The sequence below is a fragment of the Tupaia chinensis genome, unplaced genomic scaffold (genome assembly GCF_000334495.1).
Source record: "Tupaia chinensis unplaced genomic scaffold, TupChi_1.0 Scaffold000226_1, whole genome shotgun sequence".
Lineage (NCBI taxonomy): Eukaryota > Metazoa > Chordata > Mammalia > Scandentia > Tupaiidae > Tupaia > Tupaia belangeri.
In genome coordinates this window covers 7,051,525-7,071,234 of record NW_006159701.1, presented here as the reverse complement: position 1 = coordinate 7,071,234, position 19,710 = coordinate 7,051,525, and the positions used below count along the sequence as shown (strand labels likewise).

The following is a 19,710-nucleotide window of genomic DNA, read 5'->3' as shown; positions in this document are numbered from 1 at the left end:
CTTTCCCTCTAGCCCTCTTCCTGTCTCCCTTTTCTCTTTCCTCTTACTCTCCCTCATGTTTGATCCTTTTTCCCTCCTTGTCTTTATTGCCTTCTCTTCCTTTTTCCTCATTCCCAATCTTCACACTTTTTCTCTGCACATTCTCTTTTCTTTCTCTCTGTTTCTTTCTCCTTCAGAATTCTTTTCTTCCCCAATCCTGACTTTTGTTACTCATTTTGCCCCAGTTAAGTTTTTCCTTTTTCTCCCAGTTTCTTCATCACTCACTTGCCATTTCCAGTTTCTGTCCCTGAGACTGTTTCAATAACAGTGTTCTCCTCAGTATCAGTCCGGGGCCTGGCAAGAACAGTTGGCATAGTCTAGCAGGGTAATCAAGAGTCTGACAAAGGTGTTTGGTACAAAGGTCTGGGCAGGGTTCGTGGAAACAGCAATGGATAGGGAAACACCTCAGCACTGAGATTGTGCTTTACCACTCCTAGGACAAGGGATGGAGGAGGGAACAAACACTAGACTGAAAAATGGATTCCCCCAGCTCCCTCCCTGCTATGCAGATAGTGAGGACATTCCTATTAGGAATCCAGTCACTGTCCACATAGCAGGAGGGAGCTGGGGGATAAATACCAGCACTGCACTCTCCTCCATGCCTGCAAACTCCTCTTGGAACGCTCCTTAACAAAATAAACCTGAAGACAGATATCAAGGAAATCCAGTTTCTTCAGTTATGCTCTCATACCACATTATCTTCCAAGGTAACCCCAACCCTAGTTTTTTCCCTGGGAGCTTCTGGGAAACAGAGTAGGCTGGAGAACAGTGGAGAATGGATCTTATGGGGCAATAGAAGATATTAGCTATGACTTTACAGGACCAAGAAGGTCAGACATTCTGGGGAAGTTGGAGGTGGCCTTCTTTTTAACAACCAGTGGAGTGTATAACATGCCACTTTCCAGAGCTGAAGGACTTCCTGTTGAGTCTTTGTCCTTCTGTTCTCTGACTGTGAACAGTTGGATCAGTTCTTAAGATTTCTGATATTTGATCTCTACCTGTACTCTGCAGGTGTGGAAGCGTTCTGGAGCATGGTTTTTCAAAGGCTTCCCCAAACAGGTCCTCCCACAACCTATGCCTATAAAGAAGACCAAGCCTCAACAGCCTGTCAGCGAGCCTGCTGCCCCTGAGCAGCCCACCCCTGAGCCTAAACAGACAGCCAGGGCTCCAGCTAGAGGTAGGAAAAACAAATTCTTTTTTCAGGACCAAGGACAGGTCTCGACTAACTGGTCTACCTGAAAGGTGTCCTGACACCATGTCTGTGTTTCTACCGCATTGGTGGCCAGTCAACCTCTAAACTTGGGTGTGGAACTTCTATGTCTTCTTCAAAGCTCACCATACACCCTTACAAGAGGGAAGCATGGGGGACCAGCAGGTGGTATGGTGGTGAAGGTACTGGATACCACAGAGCTGACTCTGTAGTTCAAGTCCCAGACCCAATGACTTGAAAATCACACCAGGTGCATATAAATGCATGCTTAAAATCCCAAGAAGAGAATGGAGGATGAGGGACGGCAGCATGGCCGTTCCCCCCGGGCGGGGGGGGGGGGGGGCGGTGATTTCACACTTTCCTTCTCTCTGTGTCACTTTCTGTGACTCTTTGGTGAGTGTACATGCCTTATAGCAAAAAACCTTTAAAAGTTGGAGGATGTAGCATGGGAAACTCTCCAACAATGCCAAGAGTGTTTTGTTGTTATCTCTAAACCCCCAAATATTTAGAGGTACAACAGAGGTAGAAATTAGAATTAGAAACTAAGGGAGAGTCCCACCACACAAATACACACTGAAATCTGAGAAGGCTTGCGGCTAGCCAAGTTCTTCCTATCCCTTGAAATTTTCTTCTATCAGCCATAAGCCAATGTAAAATTAGATTAATTAAAAGTGAAAGATGAATAGAGAGGAAATTAGTAGAAGAAAATTACTACTGCTGTGGATGTTATCACTGTTATCCAAGTATAATCATTAATTATTAAAGTGAGGATTAAAAGGGAGTGGCAACACAGTAAAAAGAAAAAAAAAACTCATTAAAACAAACCACAATAAAAACACATTTTAATTGGATTAGACCACTAGGACTGACTACAGAAAGCCTTTGCAATAATTTCAAGTAAAGCTAAGCAACAAAATCTGGTCTGAATGAATAAATTCCAGGGTTCAGTTCAGACAGAGTTTCTAAAAGGAAAGTTGCAGTTAGAGGTCTCAAAACTCAAAGTCTCAGGTTGGCCCCCTAGCCTACTTGTGAAGGGAGCCAGATCCCACATGACTAACCATGGTTCAAATCCTGGCTCTGGCAGCTAAAAATAAAATTAAATTTAAAAAAGCATGCACTGTGTGCATGTATGTGTGCACACAAAATCCTGACAGGAGGGAGGAATGGAGGAGAAGGGATTATGGTGTGATCATGCCCCATTGTGTGCATGCTTCCTTTCTTTCCCTCTCTCTTTCTGTCTCTCTCTCAAGTGCATGCAGCCTGTGGTAATTAAAAAATAATTGAAGTGTCAAAGTATGTCTCTCATAAGATGGCTTTTCAAGGTACCTGGCACAGTGTCTCGCACCCAACAAATATTTGGTAAATACTTTTCTTCTAACAAGGCATAGGCAGTTTCTATTTCTTGCAGAGAATCCCATTGTCAACATACATTGCATCCCTGAGGAGTCCCCAGTTTCGTATGAGAGCATCCTTTTTCCTGGATTAGCAGTTCTCCCTCTAGGTCAAGAAAGCTGTATGGGAACCAGCAGTTAGCGTAATGGCTATGTCGCTGGACTCCCACGTAGTCGACCACGGTTCGCGTCCTGGACCCGGTAGCTTAAAACTCACGCCGGGCGCGTGTGCGTGTGTGCCCAAGATCCCGAGAGGAGAATGGAGCAGAAGGGATTGCGGCGTGACCATCCCCCCTGGGGGGTGATTTCTCGCTTTCTGTCTCTATGTCTCTCTCTGTCTGTCTGGCGAGCGCACGCGCCCTATAGCGAAAATCTCTCTCAAAAAAAAAAAGAAAGCTGTATAGCACAACAGTTCTGTTCTTTTTAAGTCAAAGTGTGTTCAGACATGTTTGTGCATGCAAAGGAAATAGTGTGGAATTGTAAACAGAAGATAGATCAGAGGGGAGGTTGGAGAGGAGATTTAGTTTTTTTTTTTTTTTTTGGAGAGATTTTCACTGTAGGGCGCGTGCGCTCGCCAGACAGACAGAGAGAGACATAGAGACAGAAAGCGAGAAATCACCCCCCAGGGGGGATGGTCACGCTGCAATCCCTTCTCCTCCATTCTCCTCTCGGGATCTTGGGCACGCACGCACATGCGCCCGGCGTGAGTTTTAAGCCACCGGGTCCGGGACGTGAACCGCGGTCGACTACGTGGGAGTCCAGCGACATAGCCATTACGCTAACTGCTGGTTCCCAGGAGATTTAGTTTTTTAAAATGTTCGTGGGAGTGTTGGATAAAGTCCTTTCTGGGCTTCCTAAGTAATAGCTCCTCAGATGTCAGAAAATCACAGCATTTCTCTCTCTTTCTAGGGGACACTGAAGACAGGAGGGGCCCAGGTCAGAAGCCAGGTGGGTTCTGCTGACTCCATCTTATACTTTGCTTTAGACATCCTTCACCCTCTCCTCTCATTGCCCTTTCTCTATTCCATTTATGCTTTTCCTTCCAGGTCCTGACGTAGCCTCTGCTCCTGGGCGAGGAAGCTATGGGCCTCCTGTGCGCAGGGCCTCCGAAGCACGAATGGGCTCATCAGGCCAGGAGTCAGAGAGCTGGGACCATGGCCAGAGTGGGGCTCCTGGAGACTCGAGCCGGAGTCCAGCAGGTAAGGGAAATCCAGATGACCCTCCTGAGTGAGGAGAATCGGAAAGAATGAGAGAGGTCATGTTTTTATTCATGTGTTCATTCAGTATTTATTGAATACATACTGTGTGACATGTTCTAGACACTAGTTCTAGCCTATGGTAGAGGAAAGACAGGTTTCAGAAACAGTTCTGGCTCCAGACATTCGTAATTGTGTTTACATCCTTTTCTCACTCTAATACCACATGTGAATTAGTTTTCTCCCTCCTCCCCCCCAAAATTTCCGCAGAACAATTCCCATTAGCTTGGAGCAAAGTAAGGATGCTTCACTCTCAAAGATCTAGCCCACTCTTCCTTCCCTTGGCAAGTGGCCTCTGCTGTCTGTGAAGATGGTGGCAGGGGTGATGGCAGGATCTCTCTGACAGGTGCTCTCAGAGGTACCCAGCACCCCTGGGCTCACAGTTGTGAGTCCCTGATCCCCAGACTTGGAGTTTTTTGTGGGTGTTTTTTTTTTTTTTTTGAGAGGTTTTATTGAATACATACTGTGTGACATGTTCTAGACACTAGTTCTAGCCTATGGTAGAGGAAAGACAGGTTTCAGAAACAGTTCTGGCTCCAGACATTCGTAATTGTGTTTACATCCTTTTCTCACTCTAATACCACATGTGAATTAGTTTTCTCCCTCCTCCCCCCCAAAATTTCCGCAGAACAATTCCCATTAGCTTGGAGCAAAGTAAGGATGCTTCACTCTCAAAGATCTAGCCCACTCTTCCTTCCCTTGGCAAGTGGCCTCTGCTGTCTGTGAAGATGGTGGCAGGGGTGATGGCAGGATCTCTCTGACAGGTGCTCTCAGAGGTACCCAGCACCCCTGGGCTCACAGTTGTGAGTCCCTGATCCCCAGACTTGGAGTTTTTTGTGGGTGTTTTTTTTTTTTTTTTTGAGAGGTTTTTGCTATAGGGTCTGTGTACTCACCAGAAAGACAGAGAGAGACAGAGAAACAGAAAGCGAGAAATCACTCCCTGGGGAAATGGACTCACTGCAATCCCTTCTCCTCCATTCTCCTCTCAGGATTTTGGGCATGCACGCACATGTGCCCAGTATGAGTTTAAGCCACTGGGTTCGGGACTCTACTAGATTGGGGATATCTATGTTCCAGAACACCTGGTGTAAGATCTCGAAGCAGCTTCATTTCTTTGTAGTCAACAACTGCACCTTGGTCTAAGTCAGAGCTGAATATGTAGGTCCCATGTTGACCTCTGACCTGTCTTCCTGAATTTGGGTTTGCAGCTTAGCACTGCCATTCCTCTTCTTATTAGCAATGGAGCCAGGCACATCCTTCATGCTCCAGCAGCTGCCCAAAAAACTCATTGCCAGGCTCTACATCACGAAGACTTCCCTTTACATGTTCTTCTAAGAGTTTTATGGTTTTAGCTCTCATGTTTTGGTCTTTGAGTTAATCTTTGCACATCAAATCTCATGCTTTTAATCCCTATATTATTTTGTCTCTTAAGGGAAAAGATAGTCATGGGGCATTGCTGAAGGGGGGTTGGATCCCCTGTACCTCAAGAGTGAATGTACACAGTCCTTGCCTCCAGCTGTTCCCCCTGGAGCTGAGTTCATTGTTCCCTCCTCCAGGTTCGCAGAGCACCAAGACAGTCCTAATGCCATGCTTATCACCACCTGAAGCATGTTCTAGCTGAACTTCTGTCCCTGGTCTCATACTGGGACATGTCTCTCCATGAATGTCGTAATTTTGTATATTTACCGAGCACCCACCACAGTTTTAGCTCTGCTTCATTTTCCAGCCTATGCTAAGATTTCCGATTGATTAAAGGTTCTCTGATGTTTGCATACTTGAATTCATAGTTAATAATATTAGCAACTCAAGTGTATGTTTAAGTTTATGTATTTCTTTCCTGGGGGGAAGAGGCTCTCCAACAGGATTTCATCACACTGAGATTCCACTCCCCTTCCTCCACCAACCTTCCAGCCAGCCAGGATCTTGGGAATGCTAGTAGGTTCCTGGCATGTTCTAGCTGACCTGGGGTTTGAACTCTGGGCCTTCCCATATGGCTTCAGTATCATGCCATGGTGGCCTACTATTTGTGCTATCACACCTGGGCCACAACTCAAGTTTGGCCCAGTACTTACTCTGCAGCGGACATGTGTTTAAACTCTTTGCATGTAATCCAAGCAATGGCTCTTTGAGGGAAGGTACTGTTAAACCACCCTCACTTAATAAATAAAGCAAAAAGAAGCAAAGAACATAAAAACAGGAATGATAAAATAAATGCCAACCCTTGACGTGTGCTAACCACATGCCAGGCACTGTTCTGGCACTCTCCCCGAGTACTATCCCTGCATCCTCACCACAGCCCTGAGACAGGTCTTGTTATCTGCATCGAACAGATAAGAAAACTGAGGCCCAGGAGGGATAGGTCACTGTGCCGGGACAGCAGGTGGAAGCAGGATCACAGAACCTGTGCTTTTATTTTTATAATTAAATTTTACATTTATCTCCACGAATGAGAGAAACAAATACAAAGAGCACCCCAGCAATCTACCCCTACCCCCAGCCAGCCCCAGGTCATAGGCACATGGCACATCCCACTCACTCGGGACATGAACCTGGAACCTTCCCTGTGGCTCAGCCTCACGAAGCATTGCATCTTCCTGCCATGCCACCATCAGGTCTCATGAGAACATGTGTGTGTGTGTGTGTGTGTGTGTGTGTGTGTGTGTGTTTTAGAGAGAGATTTTTGCCATCAGGCACGTACACTCACTGGAGAGACAGTGACAGAGAGACAGAAAGTGAGAAATCACCTCTGGGGGGATGGCCACACCACAATCCCTTTTACTCCATTTTCTTCTTGGGGTTTTGGGCACACACGCCCGGCCTGAGTTTTAAGCCTCAGGAGTCCAGCGACGTAACCATTGTGCCATCTGCTGGTCCCAGGAAACCTCTGCTTTTTAACCACCGTGCCACTGCTGCAATCTGCCCAGAGAATCTGAGTACTGAAAAGAGAGAACAGGGGACCAGCAGATGGTGTAGCAGTGACATCCCTGAACTCCCACATGGCCAACTGTGGTTCCAGTCCCAAACCCGGTGACTTGAAACTCACACTGGGCTGTGTGCATGAATGCCCAAGATCCCAGGAGGAAGATAGAGGAGGAGGTATTATAACAAGTCCCTCCCCGGGGGAGTGATTTCTTTTTCCCTCTCACTGCCTCTCTCTCTTTATGAGTGCGTGCGCCCTAAAACAGAGACCTCCCAAAAAAGAGAACACACTGAGGGGAGAAGAGGGTCCAGAGGAACTGAGGGTGTGTGTGAGGTTGGGATGGGGGCAGGGGGCTGCCTCCAGTCAAAATCCAGGTGGTCTTTTCTCTTGCTGACAGACTGGGGTGTGTGTGTGTGTGTGCGCACGTGTGTGTGTGTGTGTGTGTTTGTCAGGCATGTTGATGGTCTCCTTTCCTTCTCCTTACAGGTTTGAGACGGGCCAACTCAGTCCAGGCCTCCAGACCCACCCCAGCCCCGCAGAGTCCAGCAGCTCCTCAGCCTGGGCAGCCAGGTAGGCTCACCTACCCACCTGCCCAGCTGTCCCTCAGTGGGCTCCAGCACCGTCCTCCGACACAGGGCCCACTGTGGCCCCCACCTAATCCTAACCCACCTAAGACCTTTAGAATGAGTAATGCCCTGGGCCGAGAACCACGGTGGGTGGAAGGGGGAGGGACGAGCATCTTAACTTCCCAGTGCCAAAGTGGGGAGCCTCCTCACCCTCAACACATCCCCCAGGGGCAGAAACTGAGGCCCAGACAGTTCCCTCAGTGCTTGGCTCGGACCCAGTCATTCTGACCCCCAACCCCCAGAGGGACTGCTCCTGAGCCTCGGTTACCTCTGCGCATCACCTGCTGCCCTGGGCCTGTCCACGCCTGTGAAATGAGAGGAGAGGCAGACACCCTAATGATGCTACCCTCTCTGTTCTTCCCTCTTTCTCTCTGCTCCCCTCTCAGGGCCCCCGGCAGGCAGCAGACCTAGCCCTGGGCCAGCAGGACGCCTTCCAGACCAGAGACCAGGCAAGTGTTTGCTTCTTCCTGGCCCAGCCCAAAGGGCACCTCTCCCACTTCCCCAAGGCAGCAAGGAGCCGCCAGGTCTTGTCTCAGCCTGCACAGCCCACTCCCATCCCAAAGCTCTAGATATCCTTACTGAGATGAGATGGGTGGGAATGCCAACATACGTAGCACTGAAGATTACAGATGTCCTGTGTTCAAGTTCCTGCTCCTCACTTCCCAGCTGTGTGACCCGGAGCAAGTCACTTAACTTCTCTAAACCAATTTCCTTATCTATAAGATGGAAGTCATGGGGACCAGCAGTTAGCGTAATGGCTATGTCGCTAGGCTGGACTCCCATGTAGTCTACTGCGGTTCGAGTCCCAGACCCGATGGCTTAAACTCATGCCGGGCGCGTGTGCGTGCGTGCGTGCCCAAGATCCCAAGAGGAGAATGGAGGAGAAGGGATTGCGGCGTGACCATCCCCTCTGGGGGGGGATTTCTCGCTTTCTGTCTCTCTGTCTCTCTCTGTCTGTCTGGCGAGTGCACGCGCCCTATAGCAAAAACCTCTCCAAAAACAAAAAGATGGAAGTCATGCTAGGACCTACCTCTCAGAGTTAAGCAAATTAGCACATAGAAAGCCTTAGCACAGTGGCCAGCAGGTGGCATGGTGGTTGAGAAGCTGGATTCCACATGGCCAACTGCAGTCTGAGTCCTGGACTTGACAGCTCGCTTTCTCACTTGCCCTCTCTCCCTCTCTGTGTCTCTCTGGTGAGCAAATGTACTCTATAGCAAACTTAATAATAATAAGAATAAATTAAATAAGTAAATCTTTTTCAAAGCCTTAGCACATCTCCTGACCTGCATTAAGCCCACGCTAAGTGACAGTGACTATCACATGACTGATATGCGTCGCTGTCATCAGTCTTCGTAGCTGTGACGTGCTCATCGCTTCCTAATACTCAAGGCGCTGCTCTGAGCACTGCACACACATTAGAGCACTTCCCAGAGATCATACCCATACCGCTGGAGTGCTCTCAGATATTATCGTCCCATCTTACAGAGAAGGAAGCTGAGGCACAGAGAAGTCGAGTTCCTTGGCCCAGGCCACACAAGGGAGACTCGAACCCAGGCTGTCTGGCCCCTGGGTCCACACTGCTATCAGGGCCTCACAAGGTCTGCTTTGCTGACATCTGAATCAGCTCACAGGGCTTGTCAAACACAGATCCCAAGGCCCATGCACGGCCCACCGAGTCTGTGGGGTCCAAGGACCTGCATTTGGGGGATTCTCCTGAGCAGCCATTATTATGAAACAAGGACTCAGCTGCTTCTCTCATGCCCTCCCCTTTCTCCCCACAGAGGTGGCTCCAAGCGACCCTGGTTATACAGGGACCACTGCCCCACCCCGGGAGGAGAGAACAGCAGGGGTTGGGGGCTACCCGGCAGTTGGAGCCAGGGAGGACCGAGCGGGCCACCCCCCAGGTCCCTATCCACAAACACCGGCAGCTGCTCCCCAGCCAGCCACGGCCCCTGCCCGCCAGCCACCGCCCCCAGAGGAGGAGGAGGAAGAAGCCAACAGTTACGACTCGGATGAAGCAAGTAGGTGGCACTTAGGGAAGTGGCATCTGGGCATTGTTGCTGCAGGAACCAACCCAGGAAACCAGAAAGACCCCAGGGACAGCCCTGTGGTATGCCAAGCCTAAAAATCACATAAACAAAGTTATCAAAATACAGATGCGTGTTAATTTCACAAAATGCTCTTAGCTCTCTAAAGTACTACCCAGGTTAACCATCCCTGATCTGAAAACTTGAAATGCCCCCAAATTTGGGACTTTTTGAGCACTGACATGACACCCCAAGGGAAAATTCCACACCTGACCTCCTGTGATGGGTCACAGTCAAAATGCTCCAGTGCAAAAATATTGTGTAAAATGACCTTCAGGCTGTGTGAATAAGGCGTAGATAAAGCAAACATGAGTTTTCTGTTTGCACCTGGGTCCCATCCCCACGGTAACTCAGTATGTATATGCAAATATTCCAAACCCCCCCCCCCAAAAAAAAATCTGCCATCTGAAATATTTCTGGTCCCAAGAGCTTGGATTAAGGCACATTCAACCCACATATATATTTTTTATTGTGGCAAACAGCACATAACGTCAAACTTACCATTTTAATCATTGTCAAGGGTGCAAGGTGGCACTAAACTGTTTTCTCAATGTGCAGAGGGGCGGTTCCTCAACAACTTAGGCATTAAATGATCACATGGACCAGCAGGTGGTGTGGTAGTTGAGGTGCTGGACTCCCACATGGCTGACTTTGGTTTGAGTCCCAGATCTGGGGCTTATTTTTCGACTTTCCCTCTCTCTCTTATTCTCTCTCTTTCTGACTCTAGTGAGCATACATACCCTATAGCAAATTTAAAAATAACAATAATAAATAAAACTAAATGATTATTTTTAAAAAATTTATCCTATGACCTGGTGATTTCTCTCTTAAGTGCATGGGTTTATATTTAATAATTTTAAGAACTCTGGGGGACCAGCGATTAGTGTAATAGCTATGTCACTGGACTCCCATGTAGTCAACCATGGTTCGAGTCCTGGACTCGGCAGCTTAAATTCACACCGGGACCGTGTGCCTGCGTGCCCAAGATCCTGAGAGGAGAATGGAGAAGGGATTGTGACATGTTAATCCCCCCTGGGGGGTGATTTCTTGCTCTCTGTCTCTCTCTCTCTCTCTGTCTCTCTCTGTCTTTCTGGTGAACGCATGCGCCCTATAGCAAAAACCTCTCCAAAAAATAAAGAACTCTGAAAGGGCCAGCCTCCTGCAGTCTCAGGGTGCAAGAACGAGGCGAGTCACTCCGCCTGGTTCGCCGCGGGCTGCACCTGCTCTGCACATGCGCCATGTATGTCTGCCGTTGTCACCCTGATTCTTTACCAGAACAGCAGCTACTGCTCCTTCCATCTGCCTTAAATGCCCCCCAGCCCACCCAGCCTCGGCAGCCCCTCCCAGCCTCATATCTGTCTGTCTTCTCAGCTGATCCCATTGGTTTATAATGAATAAACCATCTCCACACTGAACTCTACACTCTCCACTCACTCACGCATCTCCATAGTTGACGGGTATTTATTGAACACATACTAGGTACCTCAAGCTGTTCTAGACACTAGGGATACCATGGCACCAAAGAGAGAGAGAGGAAAGAAAGAAGAGAAAAAAGACATCCTTGGCCGATCTACTTTGGAGAGAGACAATATACCATTGAGTTCATTTCTCATAGACAGAGAACACCATGAAGGAAATAAACTATGCTGAATGTTTGTGAGGGTGTCCTTTTTAGATGGCGTTATCAGGGAAGGCTTCTCCAAGGAAGCAGTAGTTAAGCTGAGATGTGAATAATGAGAAGGTGTCAGCCATGTGAGGATCTAGAGGGAGAGCATTCTGGGCAGAGGAAATAGTGAATGCTAAGATCCACTTACTGCTTCGGCAGACGAGGGAGCACCTTCTATAATACACGCTCTGCACTGCGCACTACGGGATGCAGGCGTCCCAGCCTGTGCCCTCATGGGACACTCCACCTAGCAGAACAGGAAGTCATTAACTAGGCAAGTGCGCAGAGGGTAACTGTCACAGATGTGCTGAGGGCTCTGGAGAAGTGGGGTGGCAGAGGTATCTACCAAGCTGAGGTGTCCAGAGCAGCGACCACGGTCTTCCTCCCTTTCGTAGTCTCAGTGCCCCATCCAGACTGGGTACAGGTAAGTACTCAGGAAATGTCTGTTGAATGACTGAATGAATGTTCTCTCGGTTCCGGTCTCTGCCTCCTCAGCCACCCTGGGTGCCCTGGAATTCAGCCTGCTCTACGACCAGGACAACAGCTCCTTGCAGTGCACCATCATCAAGGCGAAGGTGGGTGGCAGGCCGGGGGACCTCACGTGTTCCAGCATTTCTAGGACGCTCAGGTGGGCTGGTAACCAGGCCTGTCTCCCGGGGTGCCCTGTCCGTCAGTGACAGTGACAGTGATGGGAAAAGGACAATAATTAGGCTTGAAGAATACCTTCCGGCAGGCATGACCCTAGAGGGGTCTGCTTATCCACAGCCCCCTCTTGGGAGCAGAGGCAGCTGCAATTCCAGGGCAGAGGCGAGATCTACCCCAGGCAGGTACGCAGCGTCTCTGGGAGGGACAGTGGCACTGCTGGCTGGGAAGTAACGACAGCCTGGCTTAACAGCTGGCATGGCTGCAGAGCAGCCCCGCCCAGAGCCTGCGGGCTCCCCCTGCTGAAGTGGCTTCAAGCTGGAGGGACTGCAAGCCAGGGGCCTCTGGCTGCAGCTACAAGGACTCAGGAAAGCCACACTGTAGGCTCTGGGGCGTAGCAAGTCAGTGGATCCCAGACCCCGGGGAAAGCTGGGTGATGCTAGTGAAAAGCCCAGAATATTTCTGACTGGGATTGGCCCCATCCCTCGTCTGGTCTGTGTGGAGAAACAAGGAAGGACTTGGGAACCAGAGTGCCTGGGTTCAAATACCCACCCTGCCACTTCCCCACTGTGCAACTGGGGAATTAACTCAACCTCTCTGTGTCTCGGAGTGCCTGTTCATAAGCTGGGGATGGCAGTCATGCCTGTCCTGTAACGATGGGTGACTCGTGAAGGCAAGGTGGCCACACAGTCCTGTTTCTCCATGACTGTCCCCTCTGTGCCTGTTGCTTTGCAGTAATAATTAAGAATTCCATCTTCCTTTTTTTTTTTTTTTTTTTTTTGGAGAGGATTTTGCTATAGGGCGCATGTGCTCACCAGAAGGAGAGAAAAATTAAAAATTCCTTTTTCCTTTTTTTTTTTTTTTTTTGGAGAGGATTTTGCTATAGGGCGCATGTGCTCACCAGAAGGAGAGAGAGACAGAGAGATAGAAAGCGAGAAATCACCCCCTGGGGGGATGGCCACGCCACAATCCCTTCTCCTCCATTCTCCTCTTGGGATCTTGGGCACGCACGCACATCCACCTGACATGAGTTTAAGCCACCAGTTCTGGGACTTGAACCGCGGTTGACTACATGGGAGTCCAGCCACGTAGCCATTATGCCAACTGCTGGTCCTGAGTTCTCTCTTTCTTTAAATGTTCAGTTTGGATGATAGACAAGGTTTCAAATGCTCAGCCCACAAACTCCTAGATCAGCATGTCCCCTGAGCCGAGTTACTTTTCGGCAAGCATTTACCGAGCATCTGTTATGTGTGATAAGCACCTTGATCATTTAAACCCCCCAATACTTTAGTGAGGTAAGTACAGACATTATCTTGTTTCATCTTCATAGAGACTGCTGAGGTGTATGCACCCCATTATACCGATGGGGAAACTGAGGCTTGGAAAAGTAAAGCTGAGGTTAGACAGCTACTAAGGGGTAGCACTGATCTCTGAGGATGGGATCTCTCACTTCATCCTCCAAGAACCCCACGAAGCAGGAGCTGCCATCAGCCCCCTTGAACAGGTCCCAGGAGATCACTGGTCGTAACCCCTGGTATTATTCTTGCTGTGAGACGGGGTGACGGGAGCCTGGAGGGGGGCACCTGCGCCAGCCTGGGCACAGTGTGTCTGATACAGGAGTGTGGGGGCTGCTCCTGTTAAGGCCATCTTAGCTCCTACCCCAAACACACTTCCTGACCCTATAGCTCTCATCTGAGCCACATCCCAGCCCTGTGAGGGGGCTGGACAGAGATCGTGACCCCGTCATATGGAGGAGAAATAGATCTCAGCAGTGAATGCAGGGTTGGGGCAGACTTTCAGAGTCTCTTCCTCCCCTACCCCGACCCTCCAGAGACAGCTCTCCCATCCTCGCATTGACAACCCAACCCTGACAGGGGGGCTTGCTGTGAGCCAGGCACTGGACGCCGAGGTAGCAGTTAAATCCCACCTCCCCATGAAGCAGGGACTGTTCTCATCCCCACCTAGCAGGAGAGAGAACCGAGGCTCAGAGACACTAAGAAATTTACCTAAGGACACAGAGCGAGGAAGTGACAAGGCCAGGTTTGACCCCCCTCCCCCCATCCGCCTGATTCCAGCACACTGCATTCGCCTTCTCTCTTTGAAAGAGGAAGTGCACAGGGTGAACGACAGGCGGGAGAGTTGCTGGGTCTACGCCCTCCCAGGACCTCACGCCGTTGCCTCTACTTCTGCAGGGACTGAAGCCCATGGATTCCAACGGCCTGGCCGATCCCTACGTGAAGTTGCACCTCCTGCCAGGAGCCAGCAAGGTACCATATGGCCTGGGCATCGCAGCACACCGGGTGTGAGGGCCCTGGCAGGCACCCAGGATTCTCCACTCAGAGCCTGAAATAGCCCTCTCTGCCCCAAATCCTTCATGGGTGGCTAAGCCCTTGCAAGGGGTATCGGGTGTGCCAAGAGTCACTCCCTAAGAGGGCCTGGGCCCTGCTCATTTCTGGGGAGCTGCTAAAGGGGAGGAGAGAAGCAGACACCCAGTTATGCTCTTCGCCTGCTCCCTAGTGCTGACCGTGGGCCACAGTGCAGTTCTTCCCAAACCTCATTTCTCAGTAGAAATAACAAGTGTCCCCAGATACACCCGAGGGAAAACATACCCCTGCCTGACAGCTCTCTCCCCTCCACTCACCTACTGAGCATCCCTTTGCTCTGGGTTTAATTCTCTGTCTTTAGATTCACCCCCAGAGAGCATAGCTGGCAACGGAAGTGTGCCCTTTGCTGTGTTAATTTGACAGGGATGTCCTAAAGGCAGAGGTGATGTGTACTTGGCCAGGTGATCTTGGGAAAATGCATGGTAAATACCTCTGCAAGTGTCGAGTGTCCCGTAAGACAAGAGAAGACATCCACTCACTCACTCGCTCATGCCCGATCTTGCTGTAGATCAAGGGCAGTCTTGCCCATTCCACAGCTACACTGTGAGGTATTCCGCTCCTGCTCCTCGTAATTCCCCAGTGACATGCTCCAGCTTGCGCTCCACCCACTCCTAAATCCAAATCTGCTCAACGATTCTAGTATGAGTCATTTACAGGTTAGTACGAATTAGGCTTGTCATCAGGCCACCTCTGCTGGGTATAGTTGCATTTCTAGCCTTCTCTTGATGAATGAAATTAAAAAGAAAAAAATCCTCCCTAAGGAATTTCAAACCCAGAGGATACTCTTGGGGGTAAAGAGGGAACATTTCAATAACCCCTGTCTACATGGGTGACTCTCATTTCTGCCTTTATTGCCTATAAATAAATATATACACACACACACACATATATGTATGTGTGTGTATGTATGTGTGTGTGTATATATATATATATAAAATTTTTTTTTCCTGAAAGGAAGATTTCTCTGCTTTCTTCTCTTTAAATTCAAAGACGTTTCTCATTGTCACACACTGGGATCCCCTTCGGAAGTAACTCACCCAGTGTTGAGCGTTCATCCATTTGCCATCTCCCTAGAGAACAGCTCCATCCCTGAGAACACGCGTTTGGGGACAGCCAAGCCCCGGGACGCCCTATAGGGAAAAGCCACCCACCTACCCCAAATCAGCCCAAAGGCTAGGGCTCCAGGGCTGGCTCCCCATTAAGGCAGTCACCTATCTATCCATGTCTCTGGGTTCTAGTCCAACAAGCTTCGTACAAAAACTCTGCGGAACACCCGGAACCCCGTCTGGAATGAGACCCTCGTCTATCATGGTATCACCGACGAGGACATGCAGAGGAAGACCCTCAGGTACCCGCTGAGTGGGGGCAGAGAGGAGACAAAGAGGATGAGGCTGGGGTCACTGAGCCTCAGCAGACTGCTCCTGGGGCCTGTTCTTTAAAAAGACCCCTATTAGGGAACCAGCAGTTGGCATAATGGCTGTGTCACTGGACTCCCATGTAGTCAACTGCAGTTCGAGTCCCGGACCTGGTGGTTCAAACTCATGCTGGGTGCATGTGCATGCATGCCCAAGATCCCGAGAGGAGAATGAAGGAGAAGGGATTGCGGTGTGGCCATCTCCCTGGGGGTGATTTCTCACTTTCTGTCTCTGTCTCTGTCTTTCTGGCAAGAGCACATGCCCTATAGCAAAAATCTCTCCAAAGGTGGGGAGGGGGGGAAGACCCCTACTAGTATTCTTATTTTGTTTTACTTCTATCTAAATTGTACCTATTTCTGGTCGGAACTTTGGAAGATGCAGATAAGTGAAACTGTTACCACGTTAGTATCTGGGCACCAAGGTTTGGGAGGAGGGCAGCAGGATGGTGTCTATCAGCTCCGACCTGCTGATGGAGACGACTTCCTTCCCCAGCCTTCGGCAGGGTGGGACTCAGCCGTGAGGGGTCCAGGCTTCTAGGATCTGAACACAGTGGAATATTGGTCAACCAATGGTGGTAGCCAAGGAGCGAGGTGACAGTCTAGTCCGTGCCTGTCCCCAGAATGCCTCCCCTGCCTTGGGGAGACAAGTCCTTTCTCCCCCTTGTATGTGCCAGGATAAATGATAATGCCTTGACTGGTCCTTGTGACCATCTAAGGGGCGGTTCTCATGACTGGCCTGTCCTGTCCTCCATCCCACTCAGTGCTATGCGGAGTGGGCCACAAAAGGCAATGTGTGTTATAGGACTCAGGATTCAAATTCTGGCTCTACCTTTCATATGGGAAAAGTTATTTAATGCCTCTGGACCCCAGGCTCCTCTTTAAAATGGAAAACTCAGGGTGGGAGGAAAAAGTAAATGAGAACACATCAGCTAAGTGCCTAGCCTGATTTTGCAGAAGAGGGTGCCCACATGGCCATGAAGCTTATGAAAAGGGGGCTCAACCTCATTAATCAGGAAAGCGTAAATTAAGATGACAATGACAGGCTAGCACCCTCCAGAAAGGCTGAAATTAAAGACCAACAAGGTCAAAGTTGGAAAGAAAGAGTGACCAGAACCTTCATAAACCTCTGGTAGGGGAATAACGGATGAAAGCACTTAAGAAAACTGGCAATTTCTTTCTTTCTTTCTTTCTTTCTTTCTTTCTTTCTTTTTCTTTTTTTTTTTTTTTTTTTTTTTTTAGGGGTTTTTCCTATAGGGGGGGTGCACCCTTTTTCGCTATAGGGTGCGTGCACTCGCCAGACAGACAGAGAGAGACAGAAAGTGAGAAATCACCCCCCCAGGGGGGATGGTCACACCGCAATCCCTTTTCCTCCATTCCCCTCTCGGGATCTTGGGCACACACACACATGTACCCGGCGTGAGTTTTAAGCCACCGGGTCTGGGACGCGAACCGCGGTTAACTACGTGGGAGTCCAGCGACATAGCCATTACACTAACTGCTGGTTCCCGAAAACTGGCAATTTCTACTGAAGCTAAACTTATAGCTAGCCCAGCAATTGCACTCCTAGGCAAATATGCAATAGAAATGGTGCGTGTGTGGGCCAGCAGGTGGCACGGTGGTTAGGGTGTTGGATCCCACATTGGCCAGCTGCACAGTTCAACACCTGGCAGCTTGAAAATCATACCAGGTGTGCATGCACGTATGCCCAAAATCCCAAGAGGAGAATGAAGGAGAAGGGATTGCAGCGTGGCCATCTCCCTTGATGAGGGAGGGGTGATTAATCACTTTTCCTCTCTCTTCCTCTGTCTCTGTCTCTCTCCAATGAGCACACATGTCCTATAATAAAAACTAAAAAAAAAAAAAAAAGAAAAAGTACATGTGTATACCCAAAGAAATGAACATGAATGTTCCACAGCATCTTAACCCCTAATTACTCAAAACTAGAGAGAACCCCAATGCCCATCGGTAGCAGACAATTATGGTATATTTCTACAGTGGAATAATATGCAACACCAAAGTGGATAAATTACTACATACATGGATGAGTCTCACAAAAAGAAAGGTTGATCAAAAGAAGCCAAATATAAGAGAATACATACTGTACGCTCCTGTGTATATGAAGGTCAAAAATAGGACAACGGACTGTGAGACTAGAGGTCTAGACAGCAGTTACCTAAGTGGGAGATGAGTGGGAAGGATCCTGCAGGTGTCTGGGCCCTGGAATATTCTGTCCCTTGCCTGGTGTGCACATGTGCAAACACACAGCACGCCGTGAGCCTGGGGGCTGTCACTCACTGCACGGAAGTCATACTGCAGTGGAGAAGCAGCGGAAGTCGGCCCGGGGTTGATAACAAGGGCACCGTGTGATTCCCACACACAGTACTTCGTCCTTGCCAGCCCTGTGCATAGCTCTCGGCGTGGAGGAGCTAACGTCTGTTTCCTCTCCTCTCCCCACCCCTTACGTCGACGGCAGGATCTCTGTCTGTGACGAGGACAAATTTGGCCACAACGAGTTTATCGGTGAGACCAGATTCTCGCTCAAGAAACTGAAGCCTAACCAGAGGAAGAATTTCAATATATGTCTGGAGCGAGTGATCCCCGTGAGTGACTTTGATGAAGAGGAGAGGAGGCTGGGTGGGGGGAGGCTGCCTTCCTCTGGGTCCGCATCAGGGTAAATAGATCTACAGGGGGCCCGACAGCTGCAGCCGCTGTGAGAGGATGGAGCATTCAGCTCAGAACACTGAGGCCGCATCCTCGCTCTGCCTCACTTCGGATGTCAGGGTCCTCCTTGGTAAAACTGGAAGGCCAGCATGGTGTGGCAGTGTGGCCTGCCTGGGGTCAAGCCCAGCTCTGCCACTTCCTGCCCTGTAGCCTTGGCCAAGGGGCTAAGCGACTTCGTGCCTCCATTTTGTGGTCTATAAAATGGGTGTTCAAACTCCCTGCCTCATAGAAGAGGTATGTTGTTTTTAACAAATAAGTAATCATCACAACTCAGTGTGCTAAAAGCACCTAAAATTAGTTTTATTATAGGAAATAGTACTGTCTTACCCACCTGTCAGTCATGACGTCATAAAGCACAGCAGGTGAATAGGAGACAGGATATCGTACAGGGTAAGACTGTGAGCTCTGGACCCAGGCTCCTGGGGTTTGAATCCTGGCTCAGCCATATAAATGGTATTGTCTGAGCCAAATTATTTCATTTCTCTGGGCCTAAGTTTTCCCATCTGTAAAATGGGATAGTGTTGTAGCAACTTCATGAAGTCTTCTCAGGATTAAATGTGTTAATACACACAACGGGTCAGACCTGCCGTTACCGCCATTAGAGGTAGTGCTTGCCCCTTGAGCAAGATCAAGGTCCCATCTGAGCATCTCTAGCTGGGCTGCACCTGAGTTTTACAGTTCCGGAGCTTTACAGATGAAGATTCGTGAAGATCACCCCCTGGAGATCCTGGCTGGGGGATAGGGTGGGACCCAGCCACCTCTATTTGTAGAGCTAATCCCACCTGCCCCTGCTTTTCATATGGGCCAGTTTGGGCCCAGAGAGGGGAGCGAGTTGCCAGGGTCCCACTGAGAAGCAGTAGCTGTTCTCTCAGCTCCCGCCAGAGCCCAGCTCTCCTGCAACCGCCAGCACCCCTGGTTTCCCGGCAGCCGGCCAGCTCCCTACAGGGAAGCCATGGGGGCCGGGGGCAGGGGGACCCTGCAACATCCTTTCGCCAGATGGCCGGTGGAGGGTGGACTGCCTGGGTGCTGCGCTGTGTGTCTACAGCTCAGGCAAAGACGCAAGACACAAGAGGAGATACAGGAAGAGCCTGGGCGGAATGCCAGGCTCCCGGTAAAGACAGCCCAGAAGGGAGGCAGCTCCTCCGTTTCCTCCAAGGCTTTGCCTCTAACCGCTGCTTCTCCGGGCTTCCTCTCCCTCCCCTCTCAGTAGAGGCCAGTTGGTCAGGACAGTGGCCAGGCGCCCCCCTGGATTTCTAGTTCCTGAGTCTCCCATCTTGCTATGGAGAAGCAGCCAGCCCCGGAGACACGGAGATGGCAGGACAGGCAGAGGTGGGAGTGGCCACAGCACAGTGAT

General features: G+C 49.8%; 1 protein-coding gene across 5 annotated transcripts in view; it reads left to right on the top strand.

Annotated features, from left to right (window-relative positions):
* RPH3A (rabphilin 3A) overlaps positions 1-19,710 on the top strand; it is a 94,197-nt gene that overhangs the window by 66,168 nt on the left and 8,319 nt on the right. For all 5 annotated transcript variants that reach the window (XM_006147966.3, XM_006147969.3, XM_006147967.2 and 2 more), the window contains 10 exons: positions 1,051-1,216; positions 3,550-3,588; positions 3,687-3,839; positions 7,303-7,386; positions 7,829-7,891; positions 9,224-9,463; positions 11,691-11,770; positions 14,030-14,104; positions 15,460-15,569; positions 18,109-18,235. In XM_006147966.3, coding sequence (XP_006148028.1) covers positions 1,051-1,216; positions 3,550-3,588; positions 3,687-3,839; positions 7,303-7,386; positions 7,829-7,891; positions 9,224-9,463; positions 11,691-11,770; positions 14,030-14,104; positions 15,460-15,569; positions 18,109-18,235 — 1,137 coding nt within the window. The remainder of the gene's footprint in view (positions 1-1,050; positions 1,217-3,549; positions 3,589-3,686; positions 3,840-7,302; positions 7,387-7,828; positions 7,892-9,223; positions 9,464-11,690; positions 11,771-14,029; positions 14,105-15,459; positions 15,570-18,108; positions 18,236-19,710) is intronic.